General features: G+C 40.5%; 1 protein-coding gene across 1 annotated transcript in view; it reads left to right on the top strand.

Moving 5' to 3' along the window:
• Positions 1-24,866, top strand: part of DPF3 (double PHD fingers 3) — a 275,892-nt gene that overhangs the window by 113,402 nt on the left and 137,624 nt on the right. Inside the window, exon 2 of the mRNA XM_025392879.1 lies at positions 8,407-8,567. Coding sequence (XP_025248664.1) covers positions 8,407-8,567 — 161 coding nt within the window. The remainder of the gene's footprint in view (positions 1-8,406; positions 8,568-24,866) is intronic.

Below are 24,866 nucleotides of genomic sequence, written 5' to 3'. Positions count from 1 at the left end.
GTAAGACAGGTAAGGTAGCTCAGAGAAGCCAGAGAGCAAACCCTACTGGTAGAGATAACCTGTGAACCTTCCTGGAAGAAGCAAGTTTTCAGGCAGCCCTTGGCTAGGGTAAGATCGGCCAGGACAAGGACAGAAAACAGAAATTCCAGCTGGAAGGAAGGATATAAGTAGAGTATTTTGTTGAGGTTCAGGGGTAGGGCTGTCTGTTTCATATATGCAGGGGGGTCAGAGGAAGATTCATTCACTCACTCACTCACTCATTCATTCATCATTTACCCAGTGTGGCAGGCATGACTCAGCATGTACTAGGCTTTGGGAGAGAGCAGTAAACAAGCCAGATGTGGTCTGTGTGCTTAGGGCAGTCCTTGGGTGGATTGCTGGGGTCACCATGCATCAGCTGCCCTGCTCTCCTGGATGCCTGAGGCTCAGCCTTCGTGACCCAGAGGCCTTCTGTCCTGCAACAGAAGTTTGAGTGTGTCCCTGACAGCCTCAAAGACACCACGATAATGAGTGTTGCATCACATGGCAGGGATCAGCCTGCTTAGGCAGAGGGTCATGCCACAAAGTGGCAGCAAGTACTGTACTTTGGGGAAGGAGAAAGGAATGGCTATTGATTGCAGACATTTATGTCTGTGAGCCAGAGGTTCTAGCTTATTAAATTTTCTCACAGGTCTGAAGTAGGGATCATGTTACCCATATTGTGAGTGGTAGACTTGGGGCCCAGGAAGGGTAACTTGCTGAGGGTTGTGTAGCTATTAAGAGGTGGAGCTGGACTCAGACATGACCAATTCCAAGTCTTCTTTCCACTTTACCCCAATACATAGTTTTTCTGGGAGCCTCCCCAGCCCGGCAGAGGAACCTGGGCACCATTGGGTGCCATTTGGGTTCTACACTGAGGAGTGAAAGAATAAAAATTGAGTTTCAGGGAGAATTCGTTTTGCCAAGATGGGTAAGAGTAGGGCTATAGCGCTTGCAGTTAGGCCACTCAGTGCTGCAATGTCCCAGGTGCTGGGTGATGAGGACTACAGGAGAGTGAATGCAGACATTCTCTCAATGTTTTTCTGAAGCTGCAAGTGGACAGCCATCCAGTGTAAATCGCCAGTCACAGACTCTGCAGACTGTGCATACCTATGCCACATTCGCCTTCCTGCTCTAATTTAAATGCCTGCCCTAGGTGAGTGGAATGTGAGTTGTCAAATGCTATTCAATGGAGACTTACTGGGCACCTGTTATGTGCCGGGCTCTGTGCTGAACACTGTGGGTAAATCAGCAAGAAGGCCAGGCAGGTATGCAGGGGTGCTGGGCTCCACCATTCCAGGGGGTGGCCTTCACATTGATGCTGATGTGAATGGTACTTGCTGGAGTTGTTCAGCCTGAGTGGCTGTGTGCAGTGGCTCTGCAGATGTGGCCCCTGCTCTCATGGGGTTTATAGTCTAGTGGAGAAGACAAATACTAAACATTGAAATGAGTTGAAATTGATATTATAGTGTTATTATTGTTGTCTTTGTTAGAAGAAGAAAAAATGAGGAAGGAAAAGGGATTGGAATCTCTCTCGCCTATCCTCCTTAGCCCTTTTTTGGGAAACATCCAGAAACACTTCCTCAGTCATGTCCAGCTGCTGTATTAAAACGGCATAGACTGGGTAGCTTAAACCGGTAGTCCCCAGCCTTTCTGGCACCAGGGACTGGTTTCATGGAAGACCATTTTCCCACAGACTGGGGTGGGGGAGGGGATGGTTTTGGGATGATTCAGTGCATTACATTTATTGTGCACCTTATTTCTGTTACTATTACATTGTAATATGTAATGAAATAATTATACAACTCACTATAATGTAGAATCAGTGGGAGCTCTGAGCTTGTTTTCCTGCAACTAGACAGTCTCATCTGTGGGTGATGGGAGACAGTGACAGATCATCAAACATTAGATTCTCATAAGGAGTGGGCAACCTAGATCCCTCACATGTGCAGTTCACAGTAGGGTTTGCGCTCCTATGAGAATCTAATGCTGCCATTGATCTGACAGGAGGCAGAGCTCAGGCAGCAATGCTCACTTGTACCCCACAGCTCACCTCCTGCTGTGCCACCCAGTTCCTAACAGGCCATGGACTGGTACTGCTCTGTGGCCCAGGGGTTTGGGACCCCTGGCTTAAACAATAATTATCTGTCAGAGTTCTGAAGGCTGGGAAGTTCAAGATGAGGGTGCTAGCAGGGTCGGATTCCTGGTGAGGGTCCTCCTTATGGCTTGTATACAGCTGCCTTCTTGTGTCCTCTCATGGCAGAGATTGAGAGAGTGAGAGAGCTCGCTCACGTCTCTTCCTTATATGGGCCCTAATCCTATCATGAGGGCTCTGTCCTCATGACCTAATTACCTCCTGGATTGGGCCATTCTTGTATTGCTATAAAGAAATACCTGAGATGGGGTAATTTATAAAGAAAAGAGGTTTAATTGGCTCATCGTTCTGCAGGCTGTACAGGAAGCACAGTGCTGGCATCAGCTTGGCTTCTGGGGAGCCCTCAGGAAACTTACAATCATGCAGAAGGCAAAGGGGGAGGAGGCAAGTCACATGACAAAAACAGGAGCAAGAGAGAGTGTCGGCGGGGAGACACCACACACTTTTAAATGACCAGATCTTGCAAGAACTCACTCGCTATCACAAAGACAGCACCAAGCCATGAGGGATCTGCCCCATGATCTAAACACCTCCCACCAGGCCCCACCCCCAGCGTTCGGGATTACAGTTCAACATGAGATTTGGGCAGGGGTAAATATTAAATGATACCACCTCCCAAAGGCTCCATCTCCAAACACCATCACATTGAGGGTTAGGGCTTCAATATGTGGATTTTTTTCTGGTAAGGAGGAATGACACAATTCAGGCTGTAACAAACACTAAACTTGGTCTTCTTTCAAGAGATGCATTAGGAACAGGACCACTTCAAGGAAAATAAAAACTTTCCCCCACCTTGCCAGATATTGCCCCCTGTGTGCCAGTTATTCTAAAAGACTAAATGGGAGACAGAGCTTTCCATGAACAGTTTGAGTTAAACATGTTTAAATGCAAATAGCAGGAAGTTAGCATATTGGTGTAGATGAGCTTTCATGTGTGTTTGTGGGCGGCTCTGGCAGTGTGAGCAGCTGAGTGAGACAGCAGGAAAACTTGGTGCCCACAGTGAGGAAGAGGCGCCGCTGGGGGAAGGAGAGCCCCCAAATCCTGCCACAGGCCAGGGCTTCTCTTCAGCTCTGCTTATCTCTGCTTCTGTGCACAGATAGTAGTGATGGGCCAAGGTCCTGTTTACACAGCAAAGAGGACTTGGGGCCACACAGGGGGAGTGGAGAGAAAGGACAACTTCCTGATGAGTGAAAGAACTCAGTTCCAGATGGGTTGAAGGCAAGGGAAGAGTCAAGGCCAAGTTGCTAGGGAGAGGGAGGGCAGCATAGCCTTGGCCCCCACCCCGGAGGAGGATTGAGACTTGGGTGGGTGGAAACAGGCTTCTGGCAGAAGATGAGAAATTTGCTGTTGGACACACATTTCTGGTATGGCAGGACACCTGTCCTCGGGTCAGAACACAGAACAAGAGAGAGAGTGAAAGGGAGGAGCCTAGGTGTCTGGCTGGACCTGAGAGTGATCTGAGAAATCGGAGCAAGCAGGTGTGGTCTTGAGAGCAGGAGGTTGGAGGAAGAGGAGCAGAGGGTCTTAGAGGGGGTGTGATTGATAGGCTCTGAAAAATCACATTTGGAGGCTGGTTGGCAGTCACTTTGGAGAAGTCTCATGTTTCCCATTCTGAGTCTTCTTTGGCTCTCTGGAATCCCTCTCCACAGATAGGCTAAAGGAGGGTTGCTGGAAATCTCATGTGGAAATTCTCAGCTCTCAGAGCTGGGATGGCTTCTCACTTCAGATGCGATCACAGAGGGACCTCCATCCCTCATAAAGACCCCTAGAACTAGGCAACCAGCACTGCTGCAACCAGAATGCTGTCTGGGGGGCCTGGGGAGCCCAGCAATTTGCTCCCCTTGCTTTTCCTATTTCTGATTGCAGCCTTGAGGAGCCTGAAGTCAGTTGTTGATAAGAACATCATTCTACCCTGCCTTGTGCCAGCTTCCTCCAGCTGAAGACATCGATCATCCCTTGGGGATCCAGCCCCCCTCCATTTGGTGCATGCAGGTGATGGCGGGGACTGTCCCATGTGTGATCCAACCCAGGGTACACTGGTCATCACTCCACAGATGAGTCATTTGCTACCAGCCTTTCCTTGCTCCATCTGACCCCTTCAACTTTAATGTAAATGTCACTCCTGGGATCCTATCATTGTGGGATTTTTTTTTTTTTTTTGGTAGAAATACCATGTTGGAAAGGACATTTGTCCTCTGCTGTTTAAATTGCTTTCTACAGGTTAGGGAGAACTAGCCATTGATTTTCTTCTAGAGAGCATAGCAAGCCCTGTGAAGATTTTGGCTAGTTAACTTTTGGAGAAGTGCTTCTTGAATTTATCAGGGAGGCTGAAGTCTCTTTTCTCCTCTTATATCTTGAAAAAGGCTTTAAATTTTGGTTCCGAATCTCTGCCAACACCTGGTCTGTTTGAAAGGACTTCCCTGGAGATGATGGTAGAGGGGCTGTTGAATGTCATGTTTTTGCAGCTTCGATCTTTAATACAGTTGTCCCAGTCCACAGAAAGTCTTTCCTGTTTACATAAGAGAAGTATCATTCACACAAAGATTACATTTAGAAATATACATTTCCCCCCAGCATGCTTGTTACTAATAACATTGCATGTTATGAAAGTGGAAAGTATTTAAGATGAAATTAATTTTCGCCCAGCGTGCCACTTTGTTTGACATTCTCGATCCAGTTGGTGTGGAGCACCAATGTTGGCGTACCTCACTTTGCATTTTTAGCAAGTTCAATTTATTGTTCTTCTTGTCTGGATTGACGCTGTTGGAAGTGAGTTACTAGCATATTAGGACAAGTCCAATTTGGAATCCTACTGTGTAGATTTCTTTTGTATTGGTTTCCAGAAGTTTATTTTGAAAATGATCATCTCCAGTAGATGAGTTTTGCTATACAATTTTTCATTTTCATTTTTTGGGGGGCCTGATTTTATGGGTTCTCTTTTCAGCAGAACTTCTGGGGTTGGGATAATTAACATCTTTTTTTTTTTGGCAGTCTGTCAGAAGGTCCTGGGAAAACAGATTGCTGCTCTCACGTTGGACACCTCTCCGTCCAATGTTCTTGTCAGTTCTCATCGATGTGGTGTGGCTGCTTGCTGTTTCATGGGTGGGGGCTGGAGCATCCAGGACACCCTGAACAACCTGGGTCATCTTGTCTGGGCCAAGCTGCCTGTGACAGTTCTGTTCCACTGAGCTACATCGCCATAGCAGAAGGAAGCATTTAAGCTGGTGTGACACAAATACTTTGTAAAAAGTGGTTCTTTATTTTTGATCAATCTTGTGATCCTTGTTACCAGCTTTGATTACATCAGCTTATGTGCCATTCAGTTTTATAGCATTTTAATGGGCTTTCATATCCCCTCCCCAATTCATTTCCAGCCGCGTGACTATTACAATTTGATTGCAGTTTGGTTTTGCAACTGCCAGGACGCTTTCTGAGCATACGATGCCTTCCTTGTGAATGTGAAGATGTTCAGAGGTGAAAAAGGAGCAAAGGGTTTTTTGTTTTGTTGTTTGTTTTTTTTGGATGCTTGTCAACAAGTAATTTCCAAATGATGCCTCAGAAGCTTCCAGGGTTGTGTTTTCCCAAGTAAGGTATTTGTTTTAAGCTCTTTGTTAGAACCTGACCCGTTGGCTTTTTAAAGAGTATAGAAAAGTACATTTAAAACTTTGCTTTCTAACAAGTGGTGATGAGAATGTGGGGTAGTTGGGACCCTTGTACACTGTTGGTAGAAATGTAAAATGGTATAGCTACCATGAAAAACAGTATGGTGGTTCCTCAAAAAATGAAAAGTAGAACTACCATAGGACTCAGCAATTCTACTTCTACTCCTGGGTATATACGTAAAAGAATTGAAAGCAGTTTTTTTTTTTTTTTAAGACAGAGTCTCACCCGTTGCCCAGGCTGGAGTGCAGTGGCACAATCCCAACTCACTGCAACCTCTTCTGAGTTCAAGAGATTCTCCTGCCTCAGCCTCTTGAGTAGCTGGGATTATAGGCATCCGCCACCACGCCCGGCTAATTTTTGTATTTTTAGTAGAGACGGAGTGTCGCCATATTGGCCAGGCTGGTCTCGAACTCCTGACCTCAGGCGATCCACCTGCCTGGCATCCCAAAGTGCTGGGATTACAGGCATGAGCCACCGTGCCCAGCCTGAAATCAGGGTTTTGAAAAGATATTTGTACACTCATGTTCATAGAAGCAATATTCATAATAGCTAAAATGTGGAAGCACCCAGATGTCTATTGACAGATGAATGGATAAGCAAAATGTGGTGTATGCATACAGTGGAATATTACTCTGACTTAAAAAGGAAGGAAATTCTGACATATGCTGTAACATAAGTTAACCTTGAGGATATTATGCTAAGTCAAAGAAGCCAGTCACAAAAAGACAAATACTGTATGACTCCACTTTTCTGAAGTACTTGGAGTAGTCAGAATCATAGAGATAGAAAGCAGAACGGTAGTTTCTGGAGGTGGGGGCAGAGGGGGAATGGGGAGTTATTGTTTAATGGGTACAGAGTTTCAGTTTTGCAAGATGAAAAGAGTTCTGGGAATGGCTGGTAGTGGTGGTCGTACAACAGTATGCGTGTGCTTAGTGCCACTGAACTGTACACTAAAACTGTACACTTAAGATGCGAAATTTTATGTTATGTGTATTTTACCACAATTAAGAAATTGAGGCCAGGCGTGGTGGCTCACGCCTGTAATCCCAGCACTTTGGGAGGCTGAGACGGGTGGATTTCCTGAGGTCAGGTGTTTGAGACCAGCCTGGCCAACATAGTGAAACCCTGTCTCTACTAAAAATACAAAAAGTTAGCCGGGCGTGGTGGTGGGCGCCTATAATCCCAGCTACTCAGGAGGCTGAGGCAGGAAAATCGCTTGAACCCAGGAGGCGGAGATTGCAGTGAGCTGAGATCGCACCATTGCACTCCAGCCTAGGCGACGGAGTGAGACTGCATCTCAAAACAAACAACCAACCAACCAAAAAAACCCCCCACCAAAAACAAAAAAAAAAATCTCCAATTTTGCTTTCTTTATTCCTCTAAATACTTTGGTTAAGAAATATTATTTTTAGAGACTTTCCCTCTAATTTTGACTTTCTGAAATCCACATAGAACCAAAACAAAAAGACATCATAATGTTGCTTCAGAATAAACTCTTGATTCTTCCTTTTGCCCCTGTGACCTCTGTGGCTCCTTCCCTTCCTACTTCTTCTTCCCATATATACTCCACTCCTTTGCGCCCACTGCCCCCTGACCCCAGTAAGAGGCTTGAATTTACCTGGCATAGGTTATGTTATTACATTTGTATTTCTTTGAGACATTTATTAGCCTGTGCCTATGTTTTATTTGGTAAGTATTTGATCTCATTGATTATTTTAGTGCTTTGCATTTGATCAATTATATCAATGCTCTATTTTTGGTCTTTGAAAAGGACACTATCTTAAAATTAGTAGCATCACCACATGTCCAAAAATACCAAAGAGTCAGGAACGTAAAACCTACGGTGCTTAATCAGATTCTCAGTCCAGCAAACCAGAAAGGTCTTTCTATTTGTTTTTTAAACTCCTTGAGTTGAATTATTTTGAATTCAAAATTGTTGAATTCTGTTTGCTTTCTATCAGAAAGTTATTTTTCTTTAAGTAATACGGTTTTAAAAGATTGGTGCCTGTTCCTCTACACCTCCTTCTTCCTGCAATATCCCTACTTTTATAGAATGTTTTTTTCTGTCCTAGTTTTTGTTTATATGGAGTGTGTCTCTTCTGTTGTAATGGAAAACTGGGTATCTTTGCTGGTGATTTGGGTTCACCTAGAGTGCCTTTGCTGGTGACTTCTGAGAATAAAATGTAGCTAATATGAGTGAGGAGGGTCTAGAAGTGTGATGGCCTCTAGATTCCATGCAGAGGTTGTTCCAGAGCTACCTCCCTTCTGGAGTGGGACCTCATGCTTTCTAGAACATGGACAGCTCTCTCTTACTGGTGACTCATCCTTGGAAGCCCATGCTCTTTGTTAGAGGAGTTTCTAAGTTGCCTGGTGGATTTGGGATAGAAAATAAAATCTGGTCAAGACCTGACACTGAGTTGCATTCTGCTCGTTGGCAAGGCTCTTGGTGCTCTTTGCCTTGGTCTTCATAATTGGGAGGTCTTCAGTCTTCCCAGGGAGGTGTGTTTGTTTCCCTCTGGGTGTGTTTCAGTCTTTCCTGGCCTCACCCTTTCACTCTCTGACTCTGGCAGGCTCGGGGACCAGTTCTATAAGGAAGCCATTGAGCACTGCCGGAGTTACAACTCACGGCTGTGTGCGGAGCGCAGCGTGCGTCTTCCCTTCCTGGACTCACAGACTGGGGTGGCCCAGAACAACTGCTACATCTGGATGGAGAAGAGGCACCGAGGCCCAGGTGAGCCACGCCACTCCTGGGACATGCGCACGTGCAGGCTCCCCGTCTGGAGGGAGGAGGACCAGAGCTTGTCTGGGAATCCAGGCAGCCTGGGTGGGATCGGAGTGGGGCAAGCTGCACATGGGCCTCTGAGATCCCTTAAAGCAACTCAGTTACTTTATGGCTCCTGGCAGGTGTTCTGAGGAGTGTGACAAGGATGGTGTGGGGCATTGAAGTCATGTGGCAGGGGTGGGGTGGAGTGGGGAGTGAAAGAGCTAAAGGTGTTTCTCCCAAAGAAGGCAAGACTGAGGACATGACAGCAATCTTCATCTTTTACCTTTGCGTGTTGGTTACAAGCCAGAAATCTGCCATTCGATCTTGGTGTGACGCTTAGCTTTGTTACCAAACTTCTGTCCTTCAGGTTCCTCATCTGTAAAATGTGAATAATAATAGTACTTACCACATAAGATTTTGTCTGAATTAAATGAGACTGTTCATAAAAACTCATAGCATGAGTTTAGCACAGAGTAAGTATGTACTTCCGAAATGCTGGGTGCTATTATTATTATTGTTATTATTTTTTTGAGATGGAGTCTCGCTGTGTTGCCCAGGCTGGAGTGCTGTGGTGCGATCTCGGCTCACTGCAACCTCCGCCTCCCAGGTTCAAGTGATTCTTATGCCTCAGCCTCCTGAGTAGCTGGGATTACAGGCCCATGCCCCCACACCTGGCTAATTTTTGTATTTTTAGTAGAGATGGGGTTTCACCATGTTGGTCAGGCTGGTCTTAAACTTCTGATCTCATGTTCTGCCCACCTGGGCCTCCCAAAGTGCTGGGATTACAGGTGTGAGCCACTGCACCTGGCCTATTATTATTGATGTTACTGTTATTACTACAGCTGCAATGACACTAGTCTTCTAGGCTGCAAAGAACAGAATAAAGACCTTTTTATTAGGGAGACAGCTATAGGAATGTGATTTTTCTGGCTCTGTCTGGATATATTTTTAAAAATGTTTCATTTGGAAAAATTTCACCTTCATATAAAATTGAAGACAATAGTAAAACACATCCCCATGTAGCCCTGCTTCAACAATGGTCAACTCATGGTCAGTCGTGTTTCATCTGTACGCACTCCTTACTTTCCTCCCTGACCTCAGATTATTTTGAAGCAAATACGTAAAAGCACGTGATTTCATCTGTAAATATTTTGTTATGTATCTCTAAATGGTAAAGAACTTAAACAAACAAACAAACTCACAATCACTATCAGAGCTCAAAGAATTAGCAATAAGACTTTAATATCATCAAATACTTGGCCAACATTCATTTTTTCCCCCTGTAGTTTAAATCAGGATCCAAATGGGAGCCCTACATTGCAATTGACTGATGTGTCTTTTAACATCTCTGGGTTTCTCTCTGTCTCTGTCTCTGACTCTCTCTTTCCTCCTTGCATGTTACTTGTTGAAGACGCTGGGTTGCTTACACTGTAGGATTTCGCAGAAGGATTTGGTGCTTGCATTCCCATGGTGTTATTCCTGTGAATTGGTAGTTAGGTCTAGAGATTTATTCAGGTTCCATTTTTTTTTGGTAAGAACAACTCCTAAGTGGTAGTGTGTACTTTCATCAGGAGGCTCATACAGTCTGGGTACCTCCTTTACTGACGTTAGCAGCCCTTCATGATAATTGCCTAGATTCTTTATCCCATTAAGGGTTGCAAAAAGTTAATATTCAATCCAGGACTATCATTATATCTTCATTTGTTAGCTCTACAACTTCCATAAAGAAAAACATTCCCTCATTAAAATTTTAGTTATTGTGAGATACAGTTCACATATGAAAGGCAGGATAAATGACTTTTTTCCCCTCTATTTACCAGTTTTCAAAATAATGAGTTGGTTCCCTAGCATTCTCCAAAGACAATCAATATAATAATAATTATTTTTTTGAGTACCACCAGGAACTCACAGATTTAAACATATCTGATGTATTTTAATCCAGTGTAGTTATTATTCTTATGAGGCTTATATTGCCTCATCTTTGGCCAGTCTGGTCAGTGCTGGTGTTTTTTTCTTTTTTTTTTTTTTTTTTGAGATGGAGTCTTGCTTGGTAGGCAGGCTGCGGTGGCATGATCTTGGCTCACAGCAACCTCTGCCTTTCGGGTTCAAACAATTCTCCAGCCTCAGCCTCCTGAGTAGCTGGGGTTACAGGCGCGCACCACCATGCCCAGCTAATTTTTGTATTTTTAGTAGAGATGGGGTTTCACCATGTTGGCCAGGATGGTCTCGATCTCTTGACCTTGTGATCCACCTGCCTCGGCCTCCCAAAGTGCTGGGATTACAGGCATGAGCCACTGTGCCCGGCCCAGTGCTGGTATTTTGAAACAACCCCAGTAGTTTCCGACAGCCTTCTTGCCACCCGAATAGTAGGATGAAATATTTCAGGCTCATCCTGTACACTTCCTGCTCTCCAGGCCTGAAATCAGCTACCTCTTGAAGAAATCCTGGCTCCTTTCTGTAGGAAATGTTACTTAGAGACCGCAGTCTAGTGCTGTTCATTGCTCCTGGCTTGGTCATTGTTTCCAGGCCTTATCAGTGACTAGTACTAAGAAATATGATTTTTTTTTCTTTTTAAGAGAAAATACATTGTGAAATTGTGTTGATACATCCCATTCAATTCAGTTTTAAACAGTTTTTAAGTATCTTAATTCTGTATCTACTTTCTCCACCAAAAAAATCCTAGAAATGATATTGATGTAACTTATTTGCTTTATTTTACACACACACACACACACAGACACACACACACACACAGAGTATCAGAATAACAATATGACTATTAACAATAAGATTACTGAAAAAGGTTTAAGATATTTTCTTTTTTTTTTTGCAATTCTTTTTGTCCTTAGGGTATATTCCATTAAATATGTGCAGCCAAATTACTCTCCTTTAAGGTCACTTGAAATAGTTCCTCTGTGTGGTTGTGCCACTAACTCAATACACAGTTGGATTTATTTGTTTCATTTTGCTTTCACTTATCAGGGATTGCTTTTTGAGTGGGGAAGGGGATTCATATAATTTCTTCTTTATTAAATCAACTTTTCATCTTGAAATAATTAATAATTGTAATTGTGACTATATTTGCAATTTGCAGTTGCAAATATAATACAGAGAGATCTCCTATCTTCTTCACCCAATTTCCTCCAAGATAAATACATCTTACAATATCAAACCCAAAAAACTGACATTGTGTAGCTCTGTGCCATTTTATCACACATGTAGATTTGTGTAATCACCTCTACAATCAAGATACAAAACTATTCTATTACAACCCAACACTCTCATTACTTAAATCCTTTTACCCTCCTCAATTTATAATATAGTTGTCTTAAATATTTCCTTTACATACGTTGAAAACCATACCAGTGTTATAAATTTTGCTTCAACCATCAAACATAATTTAGAAAACATAAGAGAAGCATTTATTGTATTTACTCATATTTTTACTCCTTCATGGTTTTTCTTCCTTACTGACATTCCAAGATTCCTTCTTTTAGCATTTCCTTTCTGATGTAGTACTTTTTTAGGCCATTCTTTTAGAGTAAATCTGACGGTGACAACTTCTTAGTTTTCCTTCATTGGAGAATGTCTTGATTTTGCCATCATTCCTGGAGGATATTTTTGCTGGATATAAAATTCTGAGTTGACAGTCCTTTTATTTTAGCAGTTGAAAAAGGTTTTGCCACTTCTTTCTGATGGTTAGTGATGAGAAATCCGCCGTCATTTAAATTTAAATTTTTTTTTCCCTTATAAGTAAGGTGTCATTTCTCATTGTTTTCAAGTTTTTTCTTTGTTTTTAGTTTCAGAAATGTGATTTTGATGCGTTTGGCATAGATTTCTTTCGGTTTATTCTGTTTGAGTTTACTCAGCTTCTTGAACCTGTGGGTCTCTGGTTTTTTTTGTGTCAAATTTGGGAATTTTTCAGCCATTATTTCTTTGAATACCTCTTCAGTTCCACCGTCTTTCCCCTCTCCTTCTTGGACTTCAACAACACAGATGTTAGATCTTTTGTTATAGTCCCAGAAGTCCCTGAGGTTGTGTTTATTTATTTTTAAAATCTTCTCTCTGTTGCTTAGCTTGGGTGATTTCTGTAGTTTTCTCTTCAGGTTCACTGCTTCTTTATTCTGTCCTCTGCCTTCTGCTGTTAAGACAATCCATTGAGAGCTTTTTAATTTTTTGTTACAAAGTTTTTTGGTTTTCAAATTTCTATTTGATTCTTCATATTTTCTATTTCTTTGCTGAATGTGTTTTATGTGTTCAAAATTGCTTGTTGAAACACTTTTAATAATGGCTGCTTTAAGATCCTTGCCAGATAATTCTAACATTTTTGTTATTTTGTTGTTGGTATCTGTGTCTTTTCTTTTTTGAGATTTTCCTGGTTCTTCATAAGATAAGTGGCTTTGACTGAATCTTGGACATTTTGGTCGTTATGTTATGAGACTCTGGATATTATTTAAATCTTCTGTATTAGCAGGTCTCCTTTCAAGCTATGCTAGTAGGGGAGGCAAGGCTCCCCTCATTACTATCAGATGGGTATGGAAATCCAGCTTCTCTACTTGGCTTCTGTTGACAACCTAGTATGACATCCTCTTTAACAAGGGGAATAATACCTTTTTGTTGCTGGGTGGGGGTGGGAGTTCAGGCTCCCCACTAGGCCTCCACTGGTATTATCCTATTTGGGAGGAGGAGGGCCTCTACTCATACTACAAGTCTCCAGCTCTTTCCTTAGCCTTCTCTGACACCAACCCAGCAAAGCTACTGGGATGCCTGCTTATGTTGCTAGGCTGCTCCTTTCCTGGTTCTCTGGCTAGAGAGAGCAGGATTTTCTTGAGGCTTTTATTGGTCTTCATTTGTTGGTGTTTCTGGGTTATCAGCTTTTCCAGAATCCAGTCCAGGATATATGAGGCATAAAGGATACCCAAGATTGGGCCAGACACAATGGCTCATGCCTGTAATTCCAGCACTTTGGGAGGCCAAAAGAGGAGGATTGCTTGAGCCCAGGAGTTTGAAACTAGCCTGAGCAACATAGTGAGACCATGTCTCTATAAAAATTTAAAACTTATCCAGGTATGGTGGTGTGTGCCTGTAGTCCCAACTACTTGGGAGGCTGAGGTGGGAGGATTGCTTGAGCCCAGGAGTTTGAGGGTGCAGTGAGCCAGGATTGCGCCATTGCACTCCAACCCAGGCTACAGAGTGAGACTTTGTCTCAATAAATAGCTAGCTAGCTAGCTAGTTAGACAGCTAGATAGATAGGTAGCTAGATAAAAGAATACCCAGGGAGCTCACCACCCACCCTGTTGTTTCTCAGGTCCCAAAGTCCCAAGCTGGTCTGACTGGTTCTCTTCATCTTTCAGTTATTTCTTATGTCTGTTCTATGAATAATGTCCAGGATATTTAGTTGTACTTAGTGGGAGGAATATAAAAAAGTCTATCTATTTCATCTTTCCAGAAGCAGAAGTCCCCGAGATTGCCTTGTTATTAAAAAAGTTTAACAGCTTTATTGAAGTATAATTACATACAATAAATTGCACATACTTAATGTGTCCAGCTTGATAAGTTTTGACATGTATTCACCTGTGGAACCATTACCACAATCAAGATAATGAACATGGATATCCAAGAGCGTATGAGTCATGGATTTCTCTGTGTCTAGAAATCTATCCTTCCTGTGCTTCTCTGTGCCTCCACCCTTCTTTACTCCCTCCCCAGAGGAAGCCACTGATTTGCTTTCTATACTGGAACCACACACTGTGTACTCCCTTTTTTAGGGACAAGGGTGTGTCTGGCTTCTTTCACTTAGCATAATTACTAATTAATACTATATCAATAATTCCTTTTTATGCTGAGTAGTAGTTCATTGCACGGCTGTATCACAGTTAATTTATCCATTCATCTGTTGATGGACATTTGGATTTGTTTGCAGTATTTGACTACTATAAATAAAGCCACTATGAACATTTGTGTACAAGTCTTTGAACGGACATATGCTTTCCTTTCTCCTCAAGAAGTTAGCTACCTAGGAGTAGAACAACTAGATCATAAGAGAGATACATGTTTAACTTTTAAAGAAACTGCCAAGCTGTTTTCCAAAGTGGTTGTACCATTTTACATTCACTCCAGCAATATATGAGAGTTCCACTTCCTTCATATCCTTGCCAACACTTGGTGTGGTCAGTCTGAAAAATTTTTTAACCATTCTAATAGATATATAGTAGTATTTCATTGCAGTTTTAACTTGCATTCCCCTCGTTAATAATGATTTTGAGCATCTTTACATGTGCTTATTTGCCATCTGTAAGGGAAAATAGACTGTTTTCTTCTCTATACTTTTACTCAGTATTTCTGTGAGCAGATGTGTGGATGTCTTTTCCCCTACGCCAAGCAATTCTCCAATTCCCTGCAGACACCAACTAGGTGTTCCATAATTTAAGTCAGCTTTGACACTATCTACTGTGAGATATCGTCAGATTCCACAGACTAAGGGCTCAGCCCTCAGCACTGACTCAACTTCATATGCTAGTTTCAAGTTCAGGTTGTCAGCTGTGCTTCTGACCAATGGGCTATAAATGGAGGTTTCCATGACTGCCCCTCATGTTTGATCATTTGCTAGAACTCAGGGAAACAGTTTACATACTAGACTGCCAGTTTATTACAAAGGACATGTATCTGAAACAGCCAAGTGGAAGAGGTACACAGGGCAAGGTAAGGGGAAAGGGACATGAAGCTTCCATGCCTTCTCCAGGTGAGCCACCCTCCCAGCACCCCCACATGTTCACCAACCCAAAGCTCTCTGATTCTAGTCCATTTGGATTTTCATGGAAGCTTCATTATGTAGGAATGGTTGATTAAATCATTGGCCATTAGTGATTAGCTCAACACTAGTGCCTCTTTTCTTCCTGGAGGTCAGTGGTGGGAAGTTAGAGTTGGGGCTAAAAGGTACAGCCTGCTAATCTTGTGGTTGGCTCCTCTGTTAATAATCCCCTATCCTGAGGCTATCCAGCAGGTCCCAGCCAGGGTCATCTCATTAGCATATAAAAAGACATCACTTGGAGATGCCAGGGATTTTAGGAACTGTATGCCAGGAAGTGGGGATTAAGACCAAAATATATATTTCTCATTATATCACAATATTACACCATCCATGTATGTTCTTTGGGAAAGTTCAAATCTTTTGTCCATTTTAAAATTGAGCTATTTGCTTATTACTGAATTTTGATTGTTCTTTATGTATTCTAGATACAATAAGTTTATCAGACATATGCTTTGCAAATTTTTTTTACAATCCGTGTTTTGTATTTTCATTAACTTAGCAATCTCATTCAAAGAGCAGAAGTTTTCAATTTTGGTGAAATCCAATTTATCAATTTATTCTTTCATGAATTGTGCTTTTGATGTTATGTCTAAGAAATTACTACCTAATGCAAGGTTGGGGTTTCTCTTATTTTTTTTCCTAAAATTTTATAATTTTAGGTTTCCCTTTTAGGTCTATTATTCATTTTGAGTTAATTTTGTATATGGTACAAAGTTTATTTTGTTGCAGATGGATATTCAATTGTTTCAACATAGTTTGTTGAAAAGACTAGTCTTTCTCCACTTAATTGCCTTGTCAAAAATTAGATGTTCACATATATGTGTGTCTATTACTGGACTCTCAGTTCTGTTTTATTGACCTATTTGTCTGTCTTTCCACTCTTACCACACTGTCTTGATTATTATAGTTTTATAATGCTTGAAATCAGGTGGTGTTAGCCCTCTAAATCTGTTCTTGTTTTTCTTAGTTATTTTGATTATTCTAGGTCCTTTACACTTCTATATGGATTTTATAATCAGTCTGTCAATTTCTACAAAAAACTGGCTAGGAGTTTGGTTGGGATTGTGTTGCATCTATAGATCCACTTGGGGAAAATTGACAATTTTCAGTATTGAGTCTTACAACCCATGAATGTGGCATATCTCTCAATTTATTAATATCTTCTTTAATTTTCTCATCAGTGATTTTTAATTTTCAGTGTATAGATCTTTCACATTTTTGTCAGATTTATCTGTAAGTACTTAATTTTTTTGATACTATTGTAAATACATTTTTATAAATTTTAATTTCTGATGTTTGCTATATATCCTTCAACCTTGCTAAACTCATTAGTTCTAATAGCTTTCTAGAGATTCTGTAGAATTTTCTATATAGTTGATTATCTGTTAGTTTGCTAATAGATAATCTGAATAGTAAATAAAGAAAACTTACTTCTTTCTTTTAATATGGATAACTTTTACTTATTTTATTTGTCTCTTGCACTGGTTAGACTCTCCAATATAATGTTAGGTAAAAGTGGTGAGATTGGACACCCTTATGTTGTTCCTGATCTTAAGGAGAAAGCATTTATTTAATTTTTTGTTACTAAGTATGACATTAGGTGTAGATTTTTTTGTAGCTATTCTTTATCAGATTGAGGATGCTCCCTTCTATTTGTAGTTTGAGAGTTTTTTTTAAGTCACAAATGGATGTTTGATTTTGTCATCTGATTTTCTGTGTCTATTGAGATGATCATGTGGTTTTTCTTTTGTTCATGGAAGCTTCATTATGTAGGAATGGTTGATTAAATTTAATATCTTAAATTTACATTTAACATAATGAGTTACATTGATTGATTTCTGAATGTTAAACCAACATTACATTCCTAGGATGATTTCTGAATGTTAAACCAACATTACATTCGTAGGATAAACCCCACTTTGTTATACTATTTTATCTTTTGAATGTATTGTTAGATTCATGTCGCTCAAGTTTTATTAGAGTTTTTGCATCTATGTTTATGAGAGATATTGGTCTATAGTTTTCTTGTAATGTCTGTCTGGTTTGGGTGTCAGGGTGATGCTGGTCTCATATAATGAGTTGGGAAGTATTTCTTCCTTTTTAGTTTTCTGAAACTTCATATAGAATTGGTATTATTTCTTCCATAAATATTTTATAGCATTTACCAGTGAATCCATTTGGATCTGGCAATTTCCTTGCAGTAATGTTTTTAATTGTAAATTTAATTTCTTTTATAGATAGGGCTATTTAGGTTATCTATTTCATCTTAAGTAAGCTTTGTTAGTATGTGATTTTGTTTCTTTTATCTACTTTCTCCTAATTGGTTGCACAAAGTTGTTCAAATATTGCTGCATTACCCTTTTAATATATGTAGAATCTGTGGTGACATATTATTTTACTCATTATATTGGTATTTGAATGTTATTTTTTACCTCATCATTCTGACTAGGGGTTTATCAATCTTATTGATCTTTTCAAATAAATAGCTCTTGGTAGAATTGATTTTCTCAATTGTTTTTTCTGCTCTAAATATTATATTTCCTTCTATTTACTTTGGATTTAATTTGCTCTTCTGTTTCTTCTTCTAATTTTTTAATATTTGTGGGTATAGAGTAGGTGTATCTGTTTCTTAAGGTGTAAAAAGGTCATTGATTTGAAATATTTATTCTTTTCTACTACATCATTTTCTGATATAATTTCCCCATAAATACTATGTTAGCCTCATTTAAAAAATTTTGATTTTGGGTTTTTATTTTCATTCAGTTCAAAATATTTTCCTGTTTGGTTTCTTCTTTTACTCATGGATTATTTAGAACTGTATTGTTTAGTTTCCAAACACTTGGGACATTTCCAAAGATGTGCCCATTATTTATTTCCAAGTTAATTCCAAATGGTCAGAGAATGATTTTTATGGTTTGAATTCCTTTAAATTTATTGCAACTTGTTTTATGGCACCAAATATGGTCTACCTTGGTGAATATTCTGTTTGCTCAGGAAAAGAATTGTGTTTTGCTGTTGTTGTTTGGAATGTTCTATAAATATCAATTAGGTCAAATTGGTTGGTAGTGTTGTTTAAATCTTCTACGTCCTTACTTGTTTTCTATTTATTCTATGAATTATTGAGAGTGGGGTATTGAAACTTATGACGATAATTGTGGGTTTGCTTATTTCTCCTTACAATTCTATTACATTTTGTTTCATGTATGTTGAAGCTTTGTTATTAGGTACATAAACATTTAGTATTGTTATGTCCTCTTAGTAAATTGATTCCTTTATCACTATAAAATAATCCTGTTAATCTCTATTAATATTATTTTCTCTGAAATCTCCTTTGTCTAATTCAAATATAGCCACTCCAGCTCTCTTTTGATTAATATTAACATGAAATATCTTTTTCCATTATTTTACTTCTTGCCTATTTGCATCTTTATATTAAAAGTAGTTTTTTAATAGGCAGCATATAGTTGTGTTATGCTTTTTACATGTAATCTGACAATATTTTTAAATTGGGGTATTTAGAAAATTTACGTTTAATGTGATTATGTTTTCTCTCTTTTTTGTTGGTTTATTAACTATAACTTGTTAATTTAATGATTGCTTAGTGTTTATAGTGTACATCTTTAATTATAGTTAACCTTCAAATTATATTATTCTACTTCATGAATAGTATAAGGAGTCTACCATAGTACTGTGATAAACAGAATAAGGCCCTTGCCCTACCCCAGACATCCACATTTTAATTACTGAAATCTGTGCCTATGTTACCTTACGTGGCAAAAGGGACTTTGAAGACAGGATTAAGAATTTTGAGATGGTAAGATAATCTTGGATTATCCAGGTGGGCCTAATGTAATCACAAGTGTTCTTATAAAAAGAAAACAGAGTTCAGGAGGAGTTCAGAGTCAGACTGGATGTGATGATGGAAGCAGAAGTCAAAGTGACACAACAGAGGAACAGGCCATGCACCAAAGAATGTAGGTGGCCTCTAGAAGCTATTATAGAAAAGGCCAGGTAACAGGTTGTCTCCTAGAATCTCTGGAAGGAATGTAATTCTGCTGACACCTTGGTTTTAGTCCACTGAGACTGATTTTGGCTTTCTGACCTCCAGAATTGTAAGATAACAAATTTGTGGTGCTTCAAAGCTCTAAGTTTGGGGTAATTTGTTACAGCAATAGGAAATTACTATAAGTATACTTTTTTTTTTTTTTTTTTTTTTTTTTTTTTTTTTTTTTTTTTTTTTTAGACAGAGTCTTGCTCTGTCGCCCAGGCTGGAGTGCAGTGGTGTGATCTTGGCTCAATGCAAACTCCACCTCCTGGGTTCATGCCATTCTCCTCCCTCAGCCTCCCAAGTAGCTTTGTGCAATTGTTGTTATACATTTTATTTTTTATGTATAGTATACACCGCATACTACATTGTCAGTGTGTATTTATTTATTTATTTATTTTTAGACTGAGTTTCACTCTTGTTGCCCAGGCTGGAATGCAATGGTGCCATCTTGGCTCACTGCAACCTCTGCCTCCTGGGTTCAAGCGATTCTCCTGCCTCAGCCTCCCAAGTAGCTGGGATTACAGGCATATGCCACCAGGCCCAGCTAATTTTGGTAATTTTAGTAGAGATGGGGTTTCTCCATGTTAGTCAGGCTGTTCTCGAACTCCCAACCTCAGGTGATCTGCCCACCTTGGCCTCCCAAAGTGCTGGGATTACAGGTGTGAGTCATCGCGCCCGGTCGTCATTGTATTTTTTAAAATAGTCAATCATCTTTTAATGAGTTTAAAATAATAAGAAAAACATCTTGTATAATTATTCATGTACTAAACCATTTCTGATGCTGTTCATTCCTTTGTGTAGATCCACATTTAGATCTGGTATTACTTTCCTTCTGCCTGAAGGACTTCTTTTTAACATTTCTTAGAGTATGGGTTTGTTGATGAATTATTTCAGCTTTTGTATATCTGAAACTATCTTTAGTTTGCCTTAGTTCTTGAAAGATATTTTAGCTGGATATAGAACTCTAGTTTGACAAGTTTTTTTTTTTTCTTTCAGTATTGTAGGGATGTTGAACCACTCTTTTCTTGCTTGCATTGCAAAGATAAGGATGTTCCTGTATATGTAACATGTCTCCTTTCTCTGGTTGCTTTTAATATTTTCTCTTTATCACTATTTTTGAGCAGTTTTGATTATGATATGCTTTGCTATAGTTTTCTTAATGTTTCTTATACCTAGTTTTATTGAGCTTCTTAGATCTATGGGTTTACAGTTTTTATCAAACTACAGAAATTTCCAGCCCTTATTTCTTTTTTAATTCTTCCTTCCTTCCTTCCTTCCGTTTCTCCTCTCTCTCTCTCTCTCTCTCTCTCTCTCTCTCTCTCTCTCTCTCGGAGACAGGATCTTACTATGTTGCCCAGCCTACTCTCAAACTCCCGGGCTTAGGCCATCCTCCCACTTTGGCCTCCCAAAGTGTTGGGATTAAAGGCATGAGCCACTGCACCCGGCCTCCAGCCATTATTTCTACAAGTATTTTTTCTTCACTGTCTTCAATTACACATATATTAGGCTGTTTGAAGTTGCCCCATACCTCATTTATGCCATTATTCTTTTTTTCTTTTCTCTTTCTTCCTGTGGGTTTCATTTTGGAATAGTTTCTATTGCTGTGTTTTTAAGTTTACCAGTCTTTTCTTCTGCAATGTCTAATCTGACATGAACTCCATCTGATAATTTTTTTGTCTTGCACATTATAGTTTTCATTTCTAGAAGTTAAATTTGAGTCTTAAAAATACATATATCTCCCAAATTTTTACTAAACTTGAACACATAGCATACAAATAATAACTGTTCTAATGTTCTTGCTACTAATTCTAATATCAGTTTCAGTTCTGGGTTGGTTTCAATTGATTGATTTTTCTCCTTATTATAAGTCATATTTTCCAGCTTCTTTACATGCCTTGTAATTTTGGGTTGGATGCCTCACATTGTGAATTTTACCTTGCTGAATGCTGTAGATATATTTTATTCCTAGAAATGTTCTTGAACATTGTTTTGGGACATATTTAAGTTATTTGGAAACAGTTTGATGTTTTCTTTTTTTTTTTTTTTGAGACGGAGTCTCACTCTGTCACCCAGGCTGGAGTGCAGTGGCCGGATCTCAGCTCACTGCAAGCTCCGCCTCCCGGGTTCATGCCATTCTCCTGTCTCAGCCTCCCGAGTAGCTGGAACTACAGGCGCCCGCCACCTCGCCCGGCTAGTTTTTTGTATATTTTAGTAGAGACGGGGTTTCACCGTGTTAGCCAGGATGGTCTCGATCTCCTGACCTCGTGATCCGCCCGTCTCAGCCTCCCAAAGTGCTGGGATTACAGGCTTGAGCCACCGCGCCCGGCCTCAGTTTGATGTTTTCTTGTCTTGCTTTTAAGATTTGTTAGGTGGAGTCGGAGCAGTACTTAGTCTAGAGCTGCAAAGTATTGCCTATTAGTGAGGCAAGGTCTTTCTACTGTACTCTACCCAGTACCCCATGAGTCATATGGTTTTCCATATTGGCTGGTGGAAACAGACTATTTTCGCCCCCTTGTGCACACCAAGCACTGTTACCTCTAATCTTTTTGGGTAGTTCTTTCTCCAGTCCTGCCTAGTTTCCTCACAAGCATACATGGATCAATGCTAACCTGAATACTTGAAGGGGACCCTCTGTGGGTCTCCACGTTCTTTGTGCAGCTCTCTTTTGTCGACCCTTCTGTTGCTTGGGTTCTAGTCACTGTGGTCTCCTCAGACTCTTGGTATTTTCTCTTCAACTCAAACGTGGGGACTCTGTAGGGCTCCACCTATATTCCTCCTCCTTATGTTCCAGTCTGGAGACTCTCTTAAGGCTGTAAGCTTGGGCAATCACAGGGCTTATCTTGCTTGTTTTCAGTGTCTCAGGAATCACTGTCCTTCAATGCCTGATGTTCATTGTCTTCAAAACTGTTGTTGATTTCTTTCTTCCTCTCTTTTGGTTTTAGGTGGGAGCTAAATCTGGTCTTTATACTCCATCTTAGTCAGAAATAGATATGCTTTTTATTTTAATTTAATTTTACTTTATAATTGTGTAAAATATTTGCATGGTTCTAATGGTATATTATGAGAAAGTCTAGCGTATCTTCACTTTTACCCTGTTTCTTCTTCCTATAGGCAATTCCTCTTCTTCCTTCTCTTTTTCTTCTTGCTATTATTATTTTATTTTTGCTCTCTCTAGGTAATTTTTTTTTTAGCTTTTCTCTTATACTCCCATAAAAAAACATACAAACACACCACACATATATATTTGTCTGAATATGTGTGTATCCCCATTTGTTAAATAAATGATAGTGTGTTATATACATAACAGCCATCCTTTATTATCCACTGGGAATTGGTTCTAGGACCCCAGAAGGTACCAAAATCTGTGGGTGCTCAAGTCCCTTATATAAAATGGCATAGGCATATTTGCATATAACCTACACACATTCTCCCATATTCCTTAAATCATTTTTAGATTACTTATAATACCTAATACAATGTAAATGCTATGTAAATAGTTGTTATACTGTATTTTTTTAAAGATGTATTTTAAATTGTTGTATTGTCATTTTCCATTTGGAAACTTTGATCCTGTTACCTGGTTCTGAGCAGGGGTAGTCACTACCTCTTTCCTACAACTCTTGTTCCTCTTTAGTTCCTCGGCTTCTTGGTTAGCTCCCCTTCAAACCCAAGCAGATATATGGGATGCAGGATTGGGATGTAGCTGTCTGCTGTTGGAACAGAGGGTGGACAAATTGGTATAACTTACAGGAAGATAGATTTTGATTCAAAATAAGGTCATGGTAAATCTCTTTATCACAGTAAGAGTTGGCCGACAGTGGGACACTCTGTCCCGTGACGTAATAAATTCTTCATTGAAGGGAAGTTTCAGGGGCAGCTGCGGGTCCACCTCTCTGAGATCCTGCAGGGAGAGGGCCTTTCCCTGGGAGGGCTTGAACTGCAGTTCAGCTCTGGATGGGGAAAGATGAAACTACTTCAGTTTTTTTCTTCCCCATTTCAATTGCTGTTCCTATCCCATATCATCCTCCTCTTTCCCTCCCTCTTTCCCTCCCTCCCTCCCTCCCTCCCTTCCTTCCTTCTTTCCTTCCACTCCCCCCTCTCCCCCTCCCTCTCTTTCCCTCTCCCTCTCTTTCTTTTCTTTTCTTATATTTTCTTTCTCTCTTTCCTTCCTTCCTTCCTTCCTTCCCTCCTTCCTTCCTTCCTTCCTTCCTTCCTTCCTTCCTTCTTTCTCTTTCTTTCTTTCTTTCTTTCTTTCTTTCTTTCTTTCTTTCTTTCTTTCTTTCTTTCTTTCTTTCTCTCTTTCTTTCTCTCTTTCTTTCTCTCTTTCTTTCTCTCTTTCTTTCTCTCTTTCTTTCTCTCTTTCTCTCTTTCTCTTCTTTCTTTCTTCTTGACAGAATCTTGCTCTGTCATGTAGGCTGGAGTGCAGTGGCATGACCTATAACCTCCACCTCCTGGGTTCAAGCAGTTCTCCTGCCTCAGCCTCCCGAGTAGCTGAGATTACAGGCATGCACCACCACACTGGCTAATTTTTGTATTTTTGGTAGAGGTGAGGTTTCACCATGTTGGCCAGACTAGTCTTGAACTCCTGGGCATAAGTGATCTGCCAGCCTTGGCTTCCCAAAGTGCTGGGATTACAGACATCAGCCACTGTACCCGGCCACTCTTCCCTCTCTTTTCTCTCCCATTTCATCTTCTAAATTTTGCATAGCTCATGCTTTGTCTGTGAGAGATGCCCAGAACCCTCAGGATCCACCTGCTGAACTTGTGCAGTGTGCGTAACCAGCTATATTCATCTGCTGACCATAAAGGCATCAAGCCTTTCATTGCCAGATGTTTCCATGGAGCCAGTTCTCTCAGCAAGTGTGTGTTTCTGATTGTGTGTGTGTCTGTGTGCATCACGTTTGTGCTTACACATGGGCATGAGTGTTGTAGCTGGAGTTGCAGCTCAAAATAACAGAAAAGGAGTTTGCTCAGTGGGGTATGTGAAGTGATGGGTAGCAGTGGCCTCAGTTACCAGGGAAGACTGGTTTCCCCTCTTGTCTTTGGCCACTTGTTTCCCCTCCTTCATATCCCCTCCTCAGCCCTGGGCTCACTCCCCAAGGTTAATTTTCCTCACAGCAGTTGTGACTCCATCCTCCTTCCCCACCTCCATCTACCACACATGCACACACACGAACACATATGCACACACACACACACGCTTTGAGTTATGTGCCTCCTGTTCTAATGAGATAAACAACATAAGTCTCATGGGGCCCTGCTCTTCCCTCTGTAAGTGGAACTCCAGCACTGAACGTGTTGTTCCTATAAAGGAACCCTGGTGTCTGTCAGCCTGGTGAGGAGGGCAAGGAAGGGGCCAAGGAGCCCCAGGGGAGCTCTTGGGACCATTTGCTTGTTGTGATGAGGT

This window comes from Theropithecus gelada, chromosome 7b (genome assembly GCF_003255815.1).
Source record: "Theropithecus gelada isolate Dixy chromosome 7b, Tgel_1.0, whole genome shotgun sequence".
Taxonomy (NCBI): domain Eukaryota; kingdom Metazoa; phylum Chordata; class Mammalia; order Primates; family Cercopithecidae; genus Theropithecus; species Theropithecus gelada.
This window is presented reverse-complemented; position numbering and strand designations above follow the sequence as displayed.